Genomic DNA, 24,043 nt, shown 5'->3' with positions numbered 1-24,043 from the left:
TCAGAGAGACTTTATTGGAATCACAGAATGGTTTGAGTTAGAAAGGACCTTAATGCTCATTTAGTTTCAACTCCCCCTTCTATAAGCAGGGACACTTTGACTAGACCAGGTTGCTCAGAGCCCATCCAAGCTGGGTTTTAACACTTCCAGGGATGGGGGATGCTTTCATGGGTGTGTACATAGCACAGGGAGCCCTAGTCCAGCCTCACACAGACTCCTAAGAGCTTGTATTTACAGGCTCCTGCGAGCGGGAGGCTGTTTACTAACAGGATTAGATAAGGCTTGACAAAGATGCAGGAAGGCGGGCATGCTGTGCCTTAGAAAACTTCTGCAATACAGAACCCAAAACATCCCTGTAGGCAATTCCAGTTAGAAAAGAACCTAGTAAAGAAGAAAGGGGGAGAAATTTCAAACAGGTTTGGCAGAGCACTTTGGCCATAACTGGATAGAGAGTTAAATGACAGGAGAGTAACCAAAGAGCAGTGTGTCCAAGCCATCCCCAAGCAGCCATTGCTTGTCCTGGAGAGGTCTGTGGGACTATCTCAAAATACTTTCTCCCTCTGTCTCTGAGAGACAACAACCCCTAAAGCATGCTACTTCTCCTCCCACTCTCCTGCAGAAGGGAAAGCTGCTCTCCTGGGTTTGGTGAGGACAAGCAGCTCACATGCTCTGTAAGGCTGCCCAGCACTTGGAGCAGAAGCTCAATTCTCCCTGCTTCAGTGGTACCTACTAGGCAGACATCCATACCTTTTGGGTTCCAGACTTTCAAGGAAACCAGGACACAGCAGCATTGCTTGTAGGACATCTGTTGCAAGGCCCTTCCTTGACACAGACAAGTGTCATGGGGCTGAAGCACACTTTTTCTTTCAGCATCAGTTTGGTCAGTCTGCCATATCCTGGCATTCAGTCTGGAACAGAGATCAGTTCCTTATGCATTTCCTTTGCACTTCTGAAGTTAAGCAATTCCTACTCTTTTGCTTGCCCACACATTATGCTCTGGAGATCACAGTCACGGCGGTGGTGATGGGGTTTGCTACTGTCAGCATTTTCGGATACTCAAGCAAAGCTCTACTCCTTCCTCAGAGTACTTCCAGAGTAGGCTGGGAAGTTCCTGATGAGCAGATGGGGAAAAAAGTGACAGAAAAGGGGTAAAAACATGAACTGCAAATTTCCTTGAGGAATAGCATGATAGCACCACCAAACTACTTGGGGTTGAGAGACCAGAACATGCAGGCACAGGAGTTTCTCCAGTGGCCTGGTATTGTGCTTGATTCGGAATTTATTATAAAACACAATTACCAAGTTCCCCACTGTGTCCATTTAAACACAGCTAAGCAAAGACGTGGATTCATGTTTAATGGAATGAGCCACAGGAGAGAAGGCACAGCAGGGCCTGCAGCCACATGGTACATTAAATTCCAAGGGAAGAACACCTGACTTCTACACGCAGATAAACAAAGAAATAAATTAATAAAACCAAGTATATGGTCTGGTACCTTTAGGACCATTAATTACACCATCTCTGTTAGGAGACTCTCACAAAACTTCCTGTGAGCCTGATCAGGAAGAGTGCCAAACTGCAGCCCTGGGAACACTTTTAGGTCTCCTTTTAGGCTAGGATGAGGGTTTGGTTTCAGCAGTAGTCAAGGCTCACGTCTTCACAGCAGCTGAGTGAAAAGCGGCTGCTAGAGCCAGACCTGTGAGGAGGAGGAAGGGAGGAAGAGGAGGATTCTCAGCAGAACCGCACCAGGGAGAGTGGAATAAAGCACACGGCAGAACAAGCCCAGATCAAGTCAAAGTCTGTTTATTCATGTGAGGTCAGTTCAGACAGGACCAGATTGAAAACCTTTCTCCCTCAGAGCACCCTGGAGAAATGCACAGAACTGAAAACCCAGGACAACAAGGATGGCAGCAATCCCAGGGCCTTAGGCACACCTCACTAATTGGGGGTGGCCCCAAAGCACTGCGCGCTCGGATGCAGCGGCTGGGCGGCCTGGGCTTGGCGCTCCATCACTTCTGACACTTCTCAAGAGGGGACAGAACTGTTTACAGGAAGCCATTTGTTACAGGGGCTGGCCTCTCCTCCCCCCCGACCCCAGCAACGTCCCTTTCTCATCCCACCTTTCATCAGAAGCTTATCTGCTGCCCAGAGAGGCAGCCAAAAAGTTCATCCAAGTTGGAATTTGAAACCAGAGATTTTCAGGCGCTGTGGCTGGGGCAAATGCTGCCACCACCGATTTTAGAACTAAATTTCAGGGAGTTTTCATTCTGTTTGTACAGGGGCTAATGAGTAGCTTGGGATGTGAACACTAACCCCAGGGCATAATTCTGAGAACAGGATGATAGATTCTCAGTCTCCTGCTCTAATTATACAGGCAAAAATTGGAATGGGAATGAGAAGTCAAGAACAGGACACAGGCCCCATATCGGCTTAATGAGGCATCATTTTCCCAAGCACTGAAATACTTTGAGGGTTAACAAAAAGATGCAACAATCACCTCCACCCAGAGAAAAAGACTCAAAAAAGGTATAAAATGGGGCAACTGAGTTCCACATTAAGCAAAGCTGTGCACGGAGACGTAACTACAGAAGCAGTGATCACCAAGCAACTGTTCAAAACTGTAAAACCGTAAGGCACTAATATGTTCTACTCATTACAATCAACACATGACTAAAAATTGACATTCATCAATTAAAAAATAAAATAAAATCAATGTACATTTTGAAAAGGCAACTGTTCCCATTTTAAAAGTTTCAAATTCTCAGCTGCAACTTTTGCTGCTCCCCATCTCCATCCAGGCACTGACTAGTTAGACAGAGTATTTGCTCACAAGTTCTGCAGGTTAACACGGACCTATTACAATGAAACATCTCAAGGCATAAACACAACTTTTTTTTTGAGAAATTACTCAGTGATCCCATTAAGATCACCAACAAATGTTACAAGTGTCAGTTGATCACCTCACTTACCGCAGTACTGCAAAGCACTCAAACACCACCACACCAAGCACAGCCACTTGTGTTTTTAGTGCTTGCAGGCAGACTTGCATCTACTTTTCCCTTCAAGGTACAACTCAAGCTTCCAAACCCTGGAGCTTGAGGTCCCCTACACAGCCATAGCTGCATGAGGAGCATGAGGGGGAAAGCAGCAGCTGCTCATTAATGCTACTTCACGAGAACACTTCAGCCCATGTCTGAGAGCAGCCAGGTCCCTTAAATTCCTTTAATTCCATTCTGATCCTGCTTGCTGAGATGAGCAATTGCCCAAGGAGTATGAAGTCAGTGACACCAGTTTCCTTCAGAAGGTCACCTCACATCCATTTTGGTCAGTATTGGTCAGGTTCAATAAACAAAGTAGTCAAAGTATTTGTGTCCCATTACTGATCCCTGAAGCCATTCAAGGATCCTTTAGACACAAAGGACCTATTAAGGCTTATTTCAGAGATTACATAAAGTATTGCACACTATTTGTCTGCTTCAATAGTTAAAAAAAATGAAATCTCACTTCTCAGAGATTAGTAACATTATTAAAAATGTTAAAAACAAATACAGAGGTAACTTCTTCATGTGACTCTACTGGAATATGTAACAGCTAATAGGGGATAGCAGAGGTCCATCTGTGCAGAGATTTAGCAACAGCAGTTTTTAAACAACTGGACAGCGTAAATCCCAAATAATTATTATTGCCCTTACTAAAAGCTAAGGTGATCTGAAATTTAGGACTATCGATGAACTGCACTGTATGATTTCACCAGCACAAAAGAGCATCAAGATTCATTGCAAGACAGCCTCCCAAAAACCATCAGTTTCAAAGAGCTGGCTTTGGTCAGCACATCCAGAAATAAATAAGAAAAATGTATAGGAATGAGACACCCAACAGAAGACCCTGGTGTGACTGCTGGAAGGTTCTGGGAGGCTGGGGGAATCCATCAATCCCATGGATTGTCTGCCTTAGGTCAGCAGCTTCGTGACACAGGTGGTTTCAGGACAGGTATTTGGTGCTTCATGACCAAGCTCACCAAAGGCGAGTCAATCAAGTCTTGTGGAGTCGTTTTGAATCAGTCCAAACCCGGAGGATGTAACAAACAAGTCTCCCAGAGTTCTGATGAGTGTCCCAGCTGTCAGTTCCACACAGCAGTCCTGGCAGAGGGGAGCAGAAGTCACTCTGCCAGCATTCGCAGGCGCTGCTCATGCAGCAGCAGCCTGATCTCCCTCACTATCAACGGTGAAATGAACAGGATTGTTGAACTCGTCTGTGGAAAGAAGCAAATCCAGGACAATGAGCACAGAGCAACCAGAGCTGCAGCCAGACCTGCTCCAATGTGCATCCAAGACCATCCCAGGAAGACACAGGCTTAGAGAAGCAATGACAGAGTGGCACAACAGAGGAAGGGCTGAGCTTGCAGGAAAGCTCATACAATTTCAGCTGTCATGATCACCTTTTCATAAAGATGAGCTCTCCAGCTCCTCAGTGACCTTCCTCCTTGCCACCTCTGCTGGTTACCAAAGTGGCCTTCTCCCTTGTCAGCACAGATGCAAAGACATCTCCTGGCACTTCCAGCAGGGAAGACCAAGTAAATTGTGCAGCGTTCACCACTGTGGTGATGCTGAGGACATCAAGGCTTCAACAGCTCTCTGCCCCAGCAGCAAAACAGGGCCAAGGCATTTTCAGTTTAGTTTCAATACCCTCACCACTCTTTCCACTAATCTTCAAGACCTAACAAACAAGCAGCTTAACTAAGGCACTCTGAAAATATTAGAAACTACATATCACAGAGATGAAGGAGGGAGAAGCCCTGCCTTGGAAGTCAGATGCTATGAGCTTTAGGAAATGCATACAGGTATTTTTGGGCAAGTACTTTTGTGTCTCTGCTACAATCTCAGTTCCTTTGGGCAATGTGACTTTAAAGGATCCAAAATGAACTCATTTCATGACTTGGACAACCTGAGGCAAAGCCACACCACAGGCCACTTTGAGACTGGTATCAGAAGTCACAGTTCTCAGGTTCCCACAAAAACATCCTATGGCAAATTAAGCTTTGACAAAGAATTTTTAAAAAAGGTGATTTCTTACCATTAGAATGAAGAAATAGAAAACCCACATCCATCCCAGGTTCTCCTGGATCAAAGACACTAGATACTAAACAGAAAGGAAAAAAATATTGTTCAAACTGGGAAGATAAGCATAACTTTCAGGCATGACATTTTCATTTACTAGACTTTGTGGGCTGTTAGCATTCCACACAGAGCTGATCACAAAATCCTCCAACTGATCTTTTCCTGTCAGAAGGGATGACTCAGGACAGCAGCCTTTTTCTGTACGAAACCCACAGTTTCAGCAAAGCAGAGACACCACCCTGAAGCTTTACAGTAACTCAGAACAGCACAAAGACAGAACTGAACTACAGTTTCAAAGGGTGACAAATTGACTCTGCTGAATACGAGGCTTTTGCACGGAACACTGGGACATAAGTGGATGTAAGTACTCTCAGAAGAACTAAAAGCTCTAGAATGGCTTATAAATTACGCAGGACACATTTTCAAGAGCTCTGCTTCGAGTAACTACTTAACCCTTCAGCTAGACAAGACACTTGAGACTACACTTTGTTCTGAGCTGCACCCTGGCTCAATTGGGCAGCCCAGGCCACACAATAAAACATATCTCTTATTAGCAGATTTATACTCAGATGCTGCACAAGGGCCTCCCTTCTTCACCGCTGGGTATATCAGAACAGGATATGAATTTCCAACATGCTCATTGTGCATTTGCTGTCATTCACACACCCCCGGAATGACGTCGTGGTTGCCTCTGCTGGAATAAATGCAGTGCTGGAAGGGGAGGTAGGTGGAATCTCTCAGAACCAAAGACCCACTTTTTATGATGATGTGAGTTTGGATGGTATGTGTGTGGGAAGACAAAAACACTGAGACCATGCCAGAAGAACACTGAGTGTAACAGTGCACTGATATTTGTCCTCAAAGCACTTGTAACTTTCCACGTTCAGAGGAGATAAGCAGCATCTATCCTACAAAACAGTGACTGAATGATTGTATTTATCAGGCAATCAATGGCAAGCACAAACCCAAAGCTCTTTCTAGAAAAGAAACTCGCATGCCTTTCCTGCATCCTTGGTATTTTACCACCACTGGAGGATGCCTGGAGTAGAACTGGCTCCAATCTCTCTACTAAATCCTCCCCAAAGCACCACTGTGTTCTTTCACGTAGCTAACTTGTATTTGAGAAGAAAACATCCCCAGTGGGCACACTGTCAGCTTCCTCCTCTGCAACACTCTACTCCTCAGACCTCTGGCAGCATACTGTAAGGACTACTGAAGCAAGTGGGGCTGGATTTACAAGGTGTAAAAGACATCCACAGATAAAAAGAGAAAGCACAAATAAGAGCAAATTTTAAATCACTTCATAAACACTGTAACATTCATAATAGGTATTCCAATTTTATTCAGTTACAGAGATACACTTTTCTGTAAAAGAAGGCTTGCCTATCACCTGAAAACAAAAAAGTCTCAAATGTCAAAATATTTTTTTGCACTCTTTGCAAAGCTTTTTGAAGTTCAGGATATGAAAGTCTGTAAAATTCACTTGAATTACCAAAGTGCCTTAACATTAGCACTGTGAATACTTAGTCTAGTTCTTAATTGCTTGTTTCTACTGGAAACTTTGTTAAAAGAGACAGGTTTCTTTGGTTGATTCTTAAGTAATTATTTAAAAAAAAAACCCAACCCTCTCTTTCTCCCCCCCCACAACTTTGGATTGAGGAATGCACTAACATCTGTAACCACAAGAGACACTTTTCCTCCTTCCCCGACCTCTCTTTCCCTCTGGCAGCCTCACCTGGCCCACAGCAGCACCAATACTGCCTGTTCCATCCACAATTCCTGTGACTGTCGCCAGAGCCTCGCTGCTGCCTTTCACCAGATCCTGACGGCCCAGGTCAGCAGAAATTGCAGAACTGATCATGTTAGAAGGGCCTCCGACAAAAAAGCCTGAAAGTGACAAGAAAACAGCCTTGGTGCAAAACAAATACTCAGATTCTCAACAAAACATCTTCAAAACATGGATTTTCTACCATGAAAGCTCAGGACAAGAATTAAGTCTAGGGACAGTGCTCAGAGACTAACTGCAGGTAGAGGGGTACCTGAAACACACAGTCATGAAACACCCTGAATATCTGTAGTAGAAACAGCTAACAAGAACATTTTAATTAGCATCGACACTCATGCTACAGCCTCAGTCTCCAGGGGTTCATGGAAGAGATGGAAGGAAAAAAAAAAAAAGAAAAAAAAAAGACCCACAACAACAGGACAGAGAGTTCTGAAATAAGAGTGTTTGGAAAGAAAGGCTCTATTCATGCAGGCCTAATTCCATAACACAGGACAGTATGTGTGGTAGCACAAAAAGCTTGTGACCTCTCACAGCACACAGAGTATTTTGGATTCTGACAAACACCCTCAAGTTTGAGCTGCAGCTCATGACTTTGCCATATACCCACTTCCTCAGATACCAGATCACTGCCAGGTATTTTGGCATAAATCCACCTCCATCATACTGAGCCAAGACAGATCCCCTCAGCTCCAGGCCATTATTCTATACAGTGTATACCTCTACATTCTATACCTCTCTCTGTAAGGCAGTTTTCCTATAGCTGTTTTCCAAAGGTAAGAGAAACTGGGGCCCAGTTTTCACTCTTTCTGCAAAACCAGCAGAGATGGCAGCACACACAAACACCTTACCACCACCTGGATGGTGCTACTGATTGTTCTGCAATGAATTTAGATGTCTACCGGCATAACAGTGGATTTTGAGAAGTTACCTGTAATTGCCATGATCACAGCATTGATAGGTTTGCTGTTTGGGGAACCTGCAAAAGAAAGACCAGGTGAGTGTAAATAAAACTAGAATAGTAAAAGAATCCTGCTGGAGAATCTCTCTGGGGAAGTCAGACTCAGCTCAAACTCTCTCATCACAAAGTATTCAGCACTTGAATCAGCCCTTTCACTCTTCCTACATTTTCCAAAACACTAATTCCTCCTTACAAAGCCATGTCTGAACACCTACAGGTTCCCCTTGCCTCTCCAGCAGCATGTGTACACGCAGCTAGTTTTCCATTACAGCCCCTCAGTGCCTTTCAGACAGTTTTCCCTGGTATCTCACTTTCAGGCATCACCTGAATTCCTCAATCCCTTTCACTAAGGGCCCACACACAGCGAGTTACTGCACAAGGCAAGGTGCACCCTTTTCCCATATTCTCAGGCCATTATCACTCTTATGTGCAACACACTATGGGTGTAATAAGGTTTCCTGTTTTGGCTGATGGAAGCTGAATTATCATACTGCAGGAACTTTGGATCACCGGAGTCTTCTGTATCTGCCTGGACAATAGCACATTTTGAGCTAAGCACAAAGCACCTGGGGCTCTGGCTGTTACCTAGTCACAAACTTCAAACCTCACCAGCAATAATTTCATGTTTACTGCCAATTCACTTTTTAAAGCAATGAGTTAGCACAAGAGCCTACAAAAACTCCACCAAACCCAATCCTTCCTATTCAGTGATAGTAACTTATTGACCTTACTTGGAGACCATCTGAGTAAGCCTGCATGCTTCCAAAAGCCACACTGTTCATTTCCAGATCCGGCAGAAATTTCTGCCCACAGATCTCAAAGTGTGGAGGAACACGCAGAGAAGTGAAATGGCATCCCAGTGAGTTAAATCAGTCTGTAGCACAGGACATTGTCTGAAAACGAACCTGTCACCCCTAGAAGTGCTTCATAGATGTTTCACAGAAATTACATCTTCCTGTCTCCTTACACTGTGTTTTCCTGAGACTCCTTTCAAAAGCTGGACACCAAGAACTGTATCTATCATAGAAGAGGTAGATACTCTCCAATTTCACCATTTTCAGAAGTCTAAGTAATAAAGTCTAAGAGCTTCTCCTGCCCCTGAGTAGTGTATATATACTCCAGCACAGATCTGTCCATAGATTCTTTTTCCTCGGGAAACACCCGAGATTTCTTGCTGTGCCAATTATGGTGTTGACACAATGACAATGCCAAAAATCTCACTGACACTGGAGAAGGATCAGTACCAGAAGGATCAGTACCATAACTCATCACTACAGGGAAATCAGAGAATTCATTTCCACCCAATTAACCAGAGAACAGATTTCTTTCTGTGCAGTGCCACACCTCAGCAAAATAGACCAAAAGGCACCATTCTGACCCAGAAGCAGTTTGAAGACCAGAAAACATAATGAGAACAGGCTGTGCTCTGGTTCTCTTCTCTAAAAGGTACTGAATGAGCCTCTTATCCCTGCAGAGCATAAGAGTACTCACGGCTGTATCCAAAGAGAGAGCCCACAGCAAAGAGCAGGCTCACTGCTAGCACAGGGGCTCTCTTCTGCAGCACATCAGAAATCAAGCCCTGGATAGTCCCACCTGTTAAAAAAGAAACCTCACTGTCAGGCTCAGGATGCTGATACTTTGAACAAAGCTTTTTTCCCTAAGTGCAGTGGCCTCCTCATCAATACACATTCCCTCTAAAATCCCGAGAGCAAAGCCTCCTGCCCTTACTGCCCCAGGCACAGAGACAACAGTAAATTTAAGTCTCAGATAAAGCAGAGAAAACTACTTATACTGCTTTACTGGGAATTTAATGCTTCTTTTTTTTCTGGCATGCCACTAACCAATGCTCCTACTTTCCTTTCTCTTCCCCTACAGGACCACCACAGCTCTATGACCAGCACAACCCTGGATTAAGCAAGCTGAACGCTGTGGCTGGCTCCTTTAACTGAAAGTGCAAGAAAAGGCAGCTCTTTCTCACAGGGAAAACATTAACACACAGGGGCCTCACATTCCCTGCTGTCTCACCTACTTAGGGCAGGTGCAACTGAATGGAACAAATGCCAAAGGCCAATAAAAATCACCTTATGTACTATTGATACCTCTGCAGGAACTGCTCTGCTGGTAAAAGCCAGAATGTTGAGAAAACCTAATGCAGACCCTGAATGGTCCCAAACAAGGATGTCTACTATAGGAAAGCTAACTGGACAAGGGAATAAAGCTAGAACCTGAGCACAGGAGAGTGTAAGTCTAAACACATATACAGAAAATACTCTTGATTCTGAAAGAATTGGGTCAGGTTTTGCAGCCAGCAGAAATAAAAGCAATTACATTTAATTTCTGAATATAACACAGTTGGTACCTGCTCTCCCGAGATCTGCAATAAGTTTGTCCTTAGAAACACAGGACAGACAGGACAGTACAGAACACACCAAGTCCAGATCTAAATCTTCCCCAAGGGTAGCTATCAGAAAGGAAGTAGCAAGCAGGGGCCCCATTTTGTACACAAAACTTATCAACAAGTCCTAGTCAGTGAAGAAAAATGCCAGCTGGTGGTAATTTCCAAGAGTAGGACAGTGCTCTTCAGTTATATGTTAACTCCTTAGGGGGTCATATACTTTGTGTTTAAGGAAAAAAAGATAAGCCAAGCAGCCGCATACAAACCTAGACTTTTCCCACATTAGGGGAACAGCTAGATCCCACTGAACACAACTTCTCTGGCTGCATTCACTGTCTTTCATTCTCAAACACTAGGGAGGCAGCTGCAAGAAGGTGTCACTCCCCTGCTCACTCACCTATGATTCCTCCCACATCATACCAGATTGAGAGCTGGTCAGCTTCTGCTTCTTTCCATCCAAAGTTGCTGCTGAGGTAGAAGGGCAGCCAGAAGAAGAATGAGTAATTCACCAGCTTCAAGCAGGCATAGGCCAAGGAGTACTGGAACAAAGAGAGGGCCAGCAAGCAGTTAGCACTTGGGAAATGCAAACAGCATTTCTGCTTATTTCCATAAAGCTCTGGATCCAGCTAAAGCTTTCAGGGGAAAGCACTTCCAAATTTCATGTAAGAAGGCAGCATCATAAAAGTTTAATGCTGAACATCAAAGGGAACCCAGGAATACAAAAATCACTGGCAAGAAGGTTATTTTTTTATCACTGAATGCAATGGGTTAAAACACTTTCAGTGTAATTTTGAGAGGAAATGCCAGGCTTCAAAAAATGAAGAAAATTTAATTCCCCTTCTGAAGAGAAGGGAGCCAGCCACGTGACACAAAAAAGCTTGAGATTTAGTCATCTGTGCATCATGCTGAGAAAAGTTATGTGAAGTGGTTCCTCTGTGCTATCTTGTGCTGCTCAGAAGGCTCATCTGCTTACAGCATCAAAAGAGAAAGTTTCCCTCCTAATCCCCAGGCAGGTATTCTAGGACATGGGATGAAAGGTTGGCCAAAGCTGAGCACAGGCTTCCAAACCCAACAGCTGAGACAACCTTCTTTTGGCTGCTGGGCTCAATTTGTCCTTAACTGGCAGATCTCCTCCTTCAGAGCTTTCATATGTGTGGCAAAGATTAGTTCTCAGGGACTGCTGGCCCAGCATGCAAAGGGACAGATCACCCTAATTCAGTAAAGACAGCAGTCCGAGGAACCCATTGGAAAAGGCAAACAAGGATGAAGATGTTAAAGCACGGCCTTTGAGGCTCTGTGCATACAGACACTTGACTTTGAATTTCAGAAAGCAGATCTTTTTATATATTAAATACCACAAAATCATCTCTTCTGAATTTATATTATTTTAATAGATACAGACTTGTTAGCTCTATTATTAATGCTTTTTCACTCTTACAGGACACCAACTAATTCCCACCATACACAGAAGACATGGGGATGTTTGGTAGGGTTCTCCTGCCTCTGGGTGTGAAAAGTGCACTGTACAAAGTGATATTTATTACAACACACTAAGAAACTGTCTACCAGATTGTCTGAGTGATTAAACATTGAATTCCTAGAGGCTCAGGGGAAAGCTGTCTGTACTAAAACTCTTCCACTGTATCACTCAGCAGGAGATGAGAGGAGCTACAGAAAAAATATGTCAAATAAATTCTTTGTAGAATCTTGACAAGGCTTTGGAGATTCTCTCAGTATTTGGTCTCTCACCAATCTGACATGGTACCCCTGTTTGGCTGGGCACTAAGTCGACATCAGATAAAACTCTGACTCAGAGGTGCTCAGGTTGCTGGATTAGGGCGTGGAATGTGTCCCCAAAACCCAAAGTTTAAAGCAAGCAACCTCAGTTGCTCTCATCTCCTTTTGCTCAGGCCAGTGAAAAAAGTCACACATCAGCTGAGGCAGACACCATCACTAACATTTTGTGTGAGGCATTTAGCCAGAGTAGGAAAGAACTCAAGATGGGTTTGCTTTCTTTTGCCATCCCTCAGCTATGGCCTTAACAACAGGACTGTGGTTGTCCTGCACTTGACACACTGACAACGCACCCATTCCTCCTAGATTTTCTGTTGCCTCAATCACAACAGCCAACTGCTTTGCTCATTAAGGGTACCTGAACACTGCCCATTCAGTAGTTCTGCTCCGCGGCAAATCCAGGCAGTTCCCACTGCTCTGCTGAGCAGCCACTCTCCCCCTTTCTTGCAGTGGTTCTAGTATTCAGGGGGCACACAGAATGTGTGTCCTGATGCAGAAGGTTAACATTGTTTTTTAATGACATGTTACTTTTTCAGAAGAACATGAATTGGGCAATACTGCTGATACAGAAGCACAAGTTTTCAAGGGACAGGACAAGGATATGTAGAAACTGCATCACCAGGCCTTGTTTCCTGTTGCTCATAAAACACCCTGCACACTTTGCCAGATGTTACATCATGCTGATTCAGGCTTTTCAGGCCAGCTTTCTGCTTTAAGATAACTAAAAATCTCCAAATCTCAGTATCAGTAACATAGAGCTCTGTATGATGCTCAGTTAGGACTGAGAACCCGACTCCTCAGGGCAGGCATCTACCTTACCAAGGAAGCATCCTACAGCCACCTTTGGCCACAGCCTCCCTTGCAAATTCACAGCAGGAAGGGCAGGATCTCTGCCCTTCACCAGCTCACTACATGCACTCCATGCATGTAATCTTCCCAGGAGGGAAGAGCAACACACACCCAGACAGCATCATCCGTGCACACAAGGACAGCAGGCCCAACCCCAACATTTTCACAGCATGGGATGTCAGATGCCAACCACTACAACATATGGTCAACATATTAACAATGATGTGTACAAATCCTGACAATACAAAAAGCCAGCTTTATGTTCAACAGATAAGTCAGCTCTTACTTAAGAATCTGTGTCCTCACCAGTACTACACCAGGAAGGCAACAAGCCTGGAAAAAGCCAATGGCCTTGGGCTGGTTGTCATTGTCACTTGCTTGAATGGAGTAATTCTGGTCATCATCATCTACATCATCATTGCCCATTAGGGGTCTGTTGGCATCTTCTTCCACAATGGCTTCATCTTCATCTGCTCCAAGCTCAGGGAGGCCTAAGTTTTACAAGGAATAAGCAACAGGAAAAACAGACCACAGCCTGTTCACCCTCTCCCCACTCTAAAGCTATACTCGCTCCTTTTAAGCAATTCTATCTTCTAGCAGTTCCCTTGCTCTCCCATACCTCCACATCCTCCTTTGGCTTAGAAACTCTTCTAGGTGGTGTTCTGCAGTGCCGCCACTTTCTACCCTTTGTCTTCTAGGGCTCTTGAAAGTATTGTGTGATCCTGGCGTCGGCTTTGTCTGTTCTGAGTGTCTGGCCATTAGTTGGAAGACACAACAAATTAGTGCATTTCCCCCCTTATTGAGGGGTTGGGATCCTTAGCCCTGGCCCTGGGTGCCACCTCCCTTGAGCATGGAGGTTGAGAGTAGCAGCAGGGACTCAGACACCTGCTGCCTGTTAACGCCTCTGCTGCAATGGAAGACCTGGGAACTGCATTGTGCTTCCTGGGATGCAGAGCACTCTTATGAGCACACTTTATGGCAGCTTTAGAGTTCCCAACTTTACAGCCTTTGCAGGCACCTGGGAAACCTCCTCCATGACCCTGTCAAAGCCCCAAAGTTCTTTTGTTTCCCTGTTGCACTCTGACTTGCCTACCACCTTCTCAGAGAAGAAACATGTCCAACCAAGAGTTATTTATCCAGCTGTGGGAGACCTGCAGACCAAAACTACTTTCCCTTCCCATTGCACACTTAAGGCTTGCCACAGTTTTCTCCTACAATAGCCAGTTATCAGTTTGCCTGTGTTTCTTTAACGAATGAAACAAACTGATGTTTCAGGTGAAGAAAACCTGATAATTAGGCATATCCTAGTGGAGATGTCAGAGCCACGCTGCTTTATTTTGCTTTAAAAAAACATCCAGACCCTATTCACATGACACATGGTAGCATTTAGCATGATCTTGGCAAGTAAAGCATTTGCTCCATTAAATGCACTAAAGTGCAGCACCATTTGATAAGAGCCCTGAGGATAAATGCTGTCAGAATGAGTAGTACTACATGGAAAGCTGCAGATCTGCTCTCCATGAAGGGACTGAAATAGCACAGTTCTTCCACTCACCCACTTCCTTTGGCGATGTCAGGAGCCCGAAGAACACAATGACTCCTCCAGCAAACTGTACTGAGGCCGTCACCAAGAAAGCATACTGAGGAGAAATAAAGAAAACATTCTTTTTTAAAGCACCTTCAGTCACATACACCTCTCTCTCTAATGAGGGTTTATTTACACTCCAACCTCATGAGAGAGCAAACATTGCTACAACAACCCAGACTGCATCCATGACACCTGGAAACAAGTGCATCTGCATCTCCTGAACAGACTTGGTCCTATCTAGGCTTATCTGTGCTGAGGTGACAGCAGTGAGGAAGGAGCTGAGCCAACACAACCAGAGATCCAGCTCTATTGGAAGGGACTGCTCACAGAAGAGTCAAGCACCAAATTTAGACAAGGCTGCTCAGAGCTTTGGTCAATTAGATTATTGAAATCCTCCAAAGACAGATCCTCCAGGTCCTGTCCCCTTGTTCCATTGCTTAACATACATAATAGGAAAATGGTTTTCCAAACATCCAAATGGAACCATCCCTGCTTCACTTTACATCCACTGCTTTTTTGCTCTCTCAAAGTGCGGTCCTGGAAAGAGTCTGGCTCTGATTTCTCAGCAATCTTCTCCCAAGCTTTGGAAGGCTGCTCTTGGTGCTCTAAGCCCTCGCATGTCCAGAGTGACCAGCTCAGCTCTGCCAGCCTGTCTTCAGAGGCCCCATGCTATGGATGTGCTGGGTCACTCCCATTCCCTGTCCTCAGTTGTCCACCGCCACACAACAGCCTGGCCTCTTCCCAGTCACAGCAGCTATGCCTCTGTGCCCTTCCAGCTCCAGGGACTCCAGTCAACTCAGAACCTGTGATGGATGACTCTGAAGAGCACTTGAAGCCACCCAAATAAGCAGAAGGTATAATGTGACACTAGAGCTCCTTAATATCATCAGTCCCATTTACAGAGGAGTCTCAGGCTCATTTCTCCCAGCTTGGAAGAGGCAGGAAAGGAACAGCCTTTCTATTCTGCCTCCATAGAATTCAGGAAGATGAAATTGGACACATGAGGCTGTTATCTCTCAAAGAAAGGATAAAAAAACAGTGTCTCATAACCCATTCAGACATGCAGGTGTAGCTAGAAGCCAGGCAGCAATACTGACCTCATAGCCATACTTGAGAACGCAGGAGGCAAGGAATGCCCCAAGGATATTTCCCACAGATGCACAGGCACTCCAGAGTCCAAACACAAAACCTCTCCTGCAGAAGGGGAAAAAGATTTGAAGCAGACAATGTGAGGACAGATGACATTAAGAACAAGACAAGAACAAAACATTCAAGTGAACTTTAACTGATGAATAAAGTTACACCATTTTCCCTGACCACTTCAAAGAGGCTCAAATTTCATTTAAAACAAAACACATAATAACTTGGAGATGCCAAATAGATAAGGCAGGAACCCTGAAACATCTGTGTTAAAGGAGAGTGAGCTGGCAACAAGGTTACAAACTATGACTGGAGCTCATATGCAATATCCCAAAGTGAGAGCAGAGCCTAGGATGACTCAGTTATCATTAGCTCTCTTTATTGCTAAGTAGACAGAAACAGGTTTTTCAGTGATATGAAAATTAAAATTCAGTCACTCTACACTATGGGATTTTTGAAGTTTGAACCTATGCTTTTATCACACACAGTTGTGTTCACACCAGGCTGTTCTGTGGCTCCAGAAAAAAGTGAAAGAGAGAATGTAATTAGTAAGGCATATTTCATCCTACCTAATTTTAATTATGATTTAACAGTTGGCCTTTTTGGTTTGAAAATTTCAGCTCAATCTGTTACTCATCACTTCAGATAAGTGAGTCACGGAAGAAAACTCAACTTACCCAGCTTTTCCAAACCAATTTCCCATGACAGCAACCACACAGGGCCAGCCAGTGGACTGAAGCAAGCCATTCACAACCCAGAGACAGCAGTAGAACCACTTGTTGTAGAAATGCAACCATTCTGTGAGAGTGCCAAAGGAGAACACCTGGAGGAGAGCAGGGGGAAAACAGAGAAGGCTACTGCTGAAAGACAGGCAGGAGTGAGGACCCATAAAAAGGAATGAGCTTTCAGAGAGCTGTGCAGGGGCCAGGGCAGAGGCCAGGCTGGTGTTGTTTGAGACACAGCACAGGGCTCACAGCACCCTCTGCTGAGCCAGCACTGCTCTGACTCCAAACACAAACGTGTTGTCATGGCACTTCCTCTCCAAGACTTCTGTCTCCCCAAACAGCACAGTTACAACAGAAGAGAAGGAAGATACAAATAGTTTCAATGAGAACACTAAAAATACAGTAGCCTCTTGATCTGTTGTTGTACTGACATGCTAATCTGTGAGGCTCTCTGCAAACACAGAACCCTCACAGGTCATGTATCTTCACCAAATTTAACACAAATACTACAGCCAGGTCTCAAATTACTAAGTGCTCTAACCCAAAATAAACACACATTGTGGCATAGGGTGCTTGGTGCACACTTGTAGTCATGTGTCTGCAGAGCCCAACAGGCCACAGTGGGGTTTGTAGCCACCAGCAAAATAAACACACTCCACAGATTTTACCACTACTTTAATAACCAGAAAACCACAAGATAAAACTGATTTACACTTATCTGAAGTGGCTTGAACTTGAACACAAAACACCTTTTGTTTTAAGCAGACATTCTTTTTTCACACATACCCTCTTGGCAGTTATATAAAACAAGTAAATGAGTGCCTGGTATTATCAGGATGTCCTTTAAAGAACAGAGCAAAGATTGTATTTGGAAGCAAAAGCCTCGATAACAGCATGCATGGTCGAAGAGATTTAATTATACTACGAAACAGTCCCCAAAAGCCCAAATACACTAATCTTGAACAAAAGCTCTTCATCAAGTCTCTAGACAGTGTCTCAAACGTAATAATTTCCTTCTGACACAGTGTCCAGAGCTCAACATTTCAGGAAGGGAAGAGTCTTCTATGCTCCATGCTTCATGAATCTAGAACCAAGTTATACCTGCAGGCTTTGAGACCACTGAGGTACAGCTACAGCTCATGAGCAGATTCACACAGAAACAGAGCTTCTTCTCCCCTACAGCAAAACCCTACCCAGAAACTAAGGCAAATTTTTAAAACCCACTACTATGTTCCAACTTACCACCAGAGCAGAGGAACACATGCCAAAAGACAAAACCCAGCGTAAATTCAGGCGGTCCCCAACTATGCCGCTGACAAAGAGACCCTGAGAACAAAACACAGCATTAAACCAAGCCAGAGGAGTCTCACCTTACAGCTGTAAGAATTAAAGCTACATAGAAAGGCCATACTAATCCAAACACTGCTGTTACACCAACTTACAGTTTGATTCTAACCACTTCTCCTGCCACTAAAGAAAACTTGCTTGTAGCTGCTCATTACATTTTTTGTTTCAAAGAATTCAGCTGAGAACTCTTGGAGAGACAGAACTAGTCCTCCCCGGTGACAGGGGTGTAAGAAATTCTGAAGTGATAGTATTTCCCTTGTGTTTGTTAACAAGCATCTTCACATGGGTGACAGGCATGGGCAGATCTAACAGAAACTGTAAGAGAAGGTTTGCCTGTGAACTAAGCTATTTATTATGGGTGTGATCTTCCCAGTAAAAGTCAACCAAAGCTGAGCAGCTTGGGGTTAGTTTTACTCACCACAGCATAGGAAAACAAAAAGATGGTGTCCAAAGTCCCCAGGAAGAGAGTTGCTTCTTCTGCATTTGCAAATAAATGGCTGCTGTTCCAGAGCTACAGAGGGAAATTTTTGACAGGTAAACAGGGAGAGGCATAGCTCATTCTACTCTTTTTCAATGGAAACCCCAGCTCCAAAGCAGAACAGCACCTGGCCCAAGCAAGCTCCCATTTCTCTAACACATTAGATATCAAATCAAGAACAATTCTGGCATAATCTTCTGACAAAAAATGTCCACTGACCCTTTGCTTCCCTTCTAAAATGCAAGCTAACAAGCCAGAAGCAAGAAATGCACCTGGATCAAGACAAATGAGTGGCAAAACAAACCCTACTTCTAACAAGCATGTAACTATTAGACAGCTTCTTACTCTGAAACACTGATGAGCATTTTAATGAATAATACAATAAAGGCATAATCTGTTTTATGTGTAGCATCTCTTCTGTACTTCTCTTGCTGTCTTCACTAAATAAATAACTCCCTTAAAGTATTTGTGGCAGCAGCCAAAATAAGAAATGACAGAAAATAAACAGAAAAGAAAGAGCACAAAAGGAACAAGGGGAAGAAATAGACTGGTTGGAAACTATTTACAATATACTCCAGTCATCACTAATGTTGTTGGGTTTTGTGCTTACCCTGAGTTTCACTTTAGTTTCAATATGCTCAAAAAAAAGGGAAAAAGTCTCACCTGTCCCCAAAGAAAGATTAGTGACATCAGGTAAAAAAAAAAAAAAAAAAGCAATCTTTGAGGATAATTTGAAGAATTAATGAAGTTAATCAGAAAAAAATTTTCTTCCCTTCCCACCATGCCTCCATTAGAAAACAAACAAACCCAACCCAAGCCTGACCTGCAGATGTGCCTAACTCAAATATCATCAGTTGCAGCTTGATTCTACCTCTCCAGGAGAACACCCTGTACAGACAACACTTATCATACACCTGTTTAACAGATGTAACCTGAATTGATACCTAAAGGACCAGTTTGACCACTTTTATTGATCAGACACATGCATCTCAACATCCAGCAAATACCAAATCATCTATATATTAAAAAGATCAAAACAGCTTCCAGAATGTACTAGTTGTTTGAATGTTAGTTAAAGAACTAAATATAAACACCTTGCATTTCATTTTAGCATCCCTGAGATGCTTAACTCCTTTCGGCCATACTATAAAATCCTGAACACATTACAAGCCAAATGTACTGTTTTCACTTATCACAACAAGTCAGCATTTATCATCCTTCTATTCCTTCTGTCAAACACTCAAATAACCAATGATTTCTAATGTAGGCAATGCCTCAGCAGCTGACTTGGAACTCCCAGCCCTAATAGATCTCATGGCCTGTGACCAAGCTTTTGATGTGAGATTTCTTCCACTTCTCAAAAGCATCAGGACAAAGCATTACAAAAAACAAGCCCTAAAACCCCCATGGTGGGAGCCACGAGATAGTTCTTGCCTTCCCATTTGTGAGAACCAAGCAGTTTAAAACTTCCTTTCCTGCCAGCAAGCACTGCCAAAACTCCCACTGCTTTAACTGAAACCAGGATTTTTACAGTCAAGGGGTACTGGATGTTCAGCATGGAAATCAGGCCTTTCAGATGCAAGATAAAATGTCATTTTTCACCATCAATTTAGGATAAACAGCTAGCACAGTCAGACAGCTGTTTACTCTCCTAATTTGGATATCCTTTTGAGAGGGTGGCAGCAGCACCACTGCCACAGAGAAAGCACAGCCAGGATTTTCACAGAACCCTCTGTAAGCCCATTAACTGCTTTGGTTTATTGCTTCCAACACTTCAGAGGAAGAGTCCCTCTTCCCCCTCCTCCATGCTACTGCCTATTGCAGACTCTTCTGGGGCCCCCCTTTCCACTGGAACATTGTAGCTTCTTGAGAAGTTTCTATCTGGGCACTACTAGGGAAGTTTTCAGCATCGCCAGGTGATCCATGAAACTACAATGCCAACACCTGAAGTTTCCACTCACATTCTGAGAAGTGAGAAACACCTAAAGGGGCCTCTTCAGCCCCACAAGCTCAGCCCACTGGCAGCTGCCCACCTTTCCTATCACCTACTTCTCCCTTGTGTCCTTACCTCATATGGCCGGAGGTTGGGGGCCGTGCTATTTAGGCAGGAGGGAGTCCATTGGCTGGAAATGCTGACTTTGACATTACTGAATGTCTTTCTGGAGGCATGGAGCAGGGAATAACTGCCAGGAAACACACAGACACAGGTTGGCCCAATCTCCTCTGGAGGTCAAGGGCGGAAATACAAATCTCTGAGCAGACATACACTCAACCTACCTGAAGAAGGTCAGCAGGAACACAACAATATGATGGTGGGTGCAGTGGGACACAAGGCCTCTGTTGGCAGGCTGCCTCCGTAAGCTTCCAGGCACAGCCATGTTCCTGGCAGCCCTACCCCTGCTCCTGCCTTGGCCACAAGGGCTGGATGGTGATTAAGTCATTCTTCTGCTCCCTTAAACAGAAGAAGATGGGGAAAGGAGGAGAAGAGAAAACCAATTTGAATTAAAACATGTATATGAAGTACAGCTCTGTTCCCCAAACAGCTCAAATCCAGATGGAAGAACACCATGCCATGCCTTTCCAACTTGTTTCACACCACCACCCATTCATCACTTGTACATTCCTCAGTAACTTCTATGGCTTAAGGTATCTTGTTATTCCCATTATCCCAGTACCCTCATGGCACTTCTTTTTTGGTTCTCTCCTAGAAGGTGCCTCTTCAGTGCCCAGGACCAAAGGAGTACCCCCTGGATCTACCAATTTCCAGCAATCTCCCATTAAAGACCATTGTGCACCATTTACACACATGGTACACTAGGGAGTGACCACAAATAAGAGCTTTCTGCTGCTACCTGGCTGAACACAGACAGGTGATGAAGCCACAAGAGAAGAATTTGGCTATGGCTGGAGAAGGGTTTGAGATCTGACTGCCTCGTTAAGATGTTGTTGAAGGAATATACCCAAGAGTGGACTTGCTTAGATGGAAAAAGGGAAGTAGCTGTGAGGACAGTGCTGAAATCCAACAGCTGGAATCCTTTCCTGTTTATTCTCAAGCCTGACATTACAGCTCCATCAGTCCCCAACTCATTAGTACAGCACACAACAAGTCACACCTTCCTGTCCCTACCTGTAGGGCATGGGTGACACCTGCCTCAACCTCGAGACAACCAGAAACTATCAGCACTGAGGGAAGGCCATCACAGACACACAGTTTCCTCATGCTGCTCCATGCCACACCATTCCAATGCCCCAGCTGAGCTAGCATGGCCAAGGGATAATGTTTGCTAACAGATTTTGGGAAACAGCCCCACTGGGCAGTGAGGGGATGAATCTCTCTCCACACTTTTCAGATGACATGCCAACACTGCAAACATTCTGAGTGCTGAGCAGAGGTAAAATAAAGCACCACCCCTGTTCCCCCAAAGGATCAGCACCGAAATAAGACAGAATATAAAGCCTTTGTGTCCTTTTGCATCCACAGGTGCTGTTTGTAATTATTTGCACATCTGACAGAAGTCTTTTCATCATAACCTCACCTGGAGAAAGTAAAAGTCATTGGACAGACAGTCTCTCACCCAAATTTCTGCTGCTGAAAACTCTTTATTTCACACAGACTTTCTATTCCTCCTTTTAAAGCTTTCATCAAGACACTTTTCACTGCAGGCAGTCTCCCTTCCCTGTTCTCTCAGTGATGACACATGCCTGACCAACAGCAATATCCAGCTACTGCTGGATACAAGAACCATTGTGGAAACTGACATCACATCTGACCTCCAAAAACAGTGTGGCATGGAAATCCTCTGAGTAACAAGTACCCAGCTATGACAGCTTTGAGACACTGGAGTCACATTTATCCTACACCACGCCTGAACACCTCCATTCTCATCCAGGGCAAATGCAGTGAGGCTGTACAAGACCTGACACCATCTGTCTTTATTCAGTCCAGGAACTCTTGAGCCACACTGCCACTGCTCCAGCTGGCACACAGCACCTCCTTGTAGGGACACATGTCTAGACTGCTTGGGTTCACACAGAGGAAAAAAAAGTGCCCACAACTGGAGCTGTGAGAGGGCAAGACTAGCCCCGAAGAGGCAACTTTGCAAGTAGTCTTGATCCTACCTTCACCTGAGGTCCCCGACCACTTCTCAGCACCAGTGAATGAAGACTCAGCACCCACACAAGTAGCATACAGTGCAGCAGTAACCCTACAGCTCAGGGCTGTCCCCCATGCCAGCTGCACTGACAAAGGAAGCCAAGGCACTCCACTTTCCCAGCTCCACGGCCCTTACAGGCCTGTGAGCCACACGGTCTGCTGGTCAAACACAAGAGATTCCTTGGCTCTCCCTCCCCTCTCACCAGGCAGATAACAGAGCTGTCCCATGGAAAGCAAAACACTGCCAGTTGTGCAACACTGTGGGGAAAAGTTCCTTCCTTGGGTAATCAGTTTGCAGCCCAAAGCACAAGATTTACTACTTGCTTCATGTCAATGTATGCAAATACAGATCTTATTTGTCCAAGACACTGAGTCCTTTTAAAGCTAAGACCTGGTTTGACCTTAAAGTCACCTGTTTCTTTCTTTTTTTTTTTTTTTTAACAGCATTTACTATTGAAATAATCTGTTCCCCAGAGCTTCCCAATCTCAGGTCTTCTTTCTAGAACACTTTCTGACACAGGACACTTTCACAGTGTAGAGATAACTACAAAAGATTTTGTTTCCCCTCTATCTTCATCCTGTCCTTTCTATATTCGAAACTGGAATTCTTCCTAGGCTAGAAAAGTCTGCAACCAGTTTCTTCTTTAAAGTTAGTCTTCTAATTATTGTGAGAACACCACAGTAATTTTGTGGTGGAGGAGGAGCAAAAGCTGGACAGCAGGATGGCCCACAGAACTAAAGACATGAAGCACGTGCCTTTACAAAAGGAAGAGGAGTACTTTTAGAGTGTTAGACTGCCTCATCTAACTATTTAGCACTATTTACCTACAGCCAGCCAGTACTCTGAGTAAGCTTTTGATAGGCTTTCACCCTTATTTGTTAAGCTCTCCTCGGTGTTCTACCTTATCCTTTCACTTAAAGGCAAAATAAGACACCTTAAGTTCAAAATAAACACCCTTAATGCTATCCTACTGCCCTCCAAAGCCGGCAGGAAAGCGCAGCCTTAACATTCCAAAGTGCAAAACAAACGAAAGGATTATTTCTTCAAAATAATAATAATTTTAAAAAACCAAATAAACCCCCATCAAACCCCAAACCAACAACCCCCCAGACTCCTATGCCATTTTTCCAAACTGACAGAACAGCGGCACAACCGCAAACCCACCCAGGGCCCTCGGCAGCCAGCACAAGCACACCGTCTGTCACCGCGGATACCCCGCCGGATGCTGGTCGGGAAGAAGGACAAGGGGCGGCCCCGAGCACCCTAATGCTCCGGGAACGATCCGGGCTGCCGGGAAGGCCCGGGCCGCGCTCCCGCCCCGGCCACGGCCGCCCAGCCCAGCGCAGCCCAGCCCGAGGAGGGGGCGAGGAGGCGGACGCGGCTCCCTCCGGGCGCTGGGGCCACGTCCCCGGCGGGGCGGGGCGGGGCGGGGAGCCGAGCGGGCAGCGCAGCGCAGGGCAGGGCAGGGCAGGGCACGGCCCGGCTCCGCCACCGTCACTGCCGCTCCACGCCCCGGGGAGCCGCCCGGCCCCGCGTACCCTGCGCGGCGCCCAGCGCTGCCGGAGGAAGTCGGCGGCAGGAGGCGGCTCTTCCAGGCGGTCCCGCGGAGCGGCGGGAACTGTAGTCCGGCCGCGGCCGCCGCCGTGGCCCTGCCCGCCCCCTGCGCGGGGCGGGAGCGAGCGGCCCGGCCCCTGTGCGGCCCGGCTGAGCC

The 24,043-nt window shown here is 45.1% G+C and overlaps 1 protein-coding gene across 2 annotated transcripts; it reads right to left on the bottom strand.

The window, feature by feature from the left end:
- Positions 1–1,788: 1,788 nt before the first annotated feature.
- Positions 1,789–24,022, bottom strand: SLC37A3 (solute carrier family 37 member 3). 2 transcript variants are annotated; one of them, XM_053942573.1, is made up of 15 exons: positions 23,497–24,022; positions 20,456–20,630; positions 20,247–20,361; positions 18,119–18,211; positions 17,596–17,679; positions 16,306–16,451; positions 15,586–15,682; positions 14,456–14,540; positions 13,207–13,391; positions 10,655–10,796; positions 9,354–9,455; positions 7,833–7,880; positions 6,854–7,005; positions 5,075–5,140; positions 1,789–4,253 (listed from the first exon to the last, which is right to left on the bottom strand). In XM_053942573.1, the coding sequence occupies exons 2-15, from the start codon at positions 20,554–20,556 to the stop codon at positions 4,161–4,163; spliced, it is 1,509 nt and encodes a 502-aa protein (XP_053798548.1). In that variant the 5' UTR covers positions 20,557–20,630; positions 23,497–24,022; the 3' UTR covers positions 1,789–4,160. The 2 variants fall into 2 exon arrangements, with proteins under 2 accessions (XP_053798548.1, XP_053798550.1); XM_053942575.1 differs by having other exon boundaries at positions 20,456–20,623.
- Between the last annotated feature and the right edge of the window lie 21 nt (positions 24,023–24,043).

This window comes from Vidua chalybeata, chromosome 5 (genome assembly GCF_026979565.1).
Source record: "Vidua chalybeata isolate OUT-0048 chromosome 5, bVidCha1 merged haplotype, whole genome shotgun sequence".
In the NCBI taxonomy this organism is placed as follows: domain Eukaryota; kingdom Metazoa; phylum Chordata; class Aves; order Passeriformes; family Viduidae; genus Vidua; species Vidua chalybeata.
Note: the sequence above shows the minus strand (reverse complement) of the source record. Positions and strands in the feature narration are given on the sequence as shown.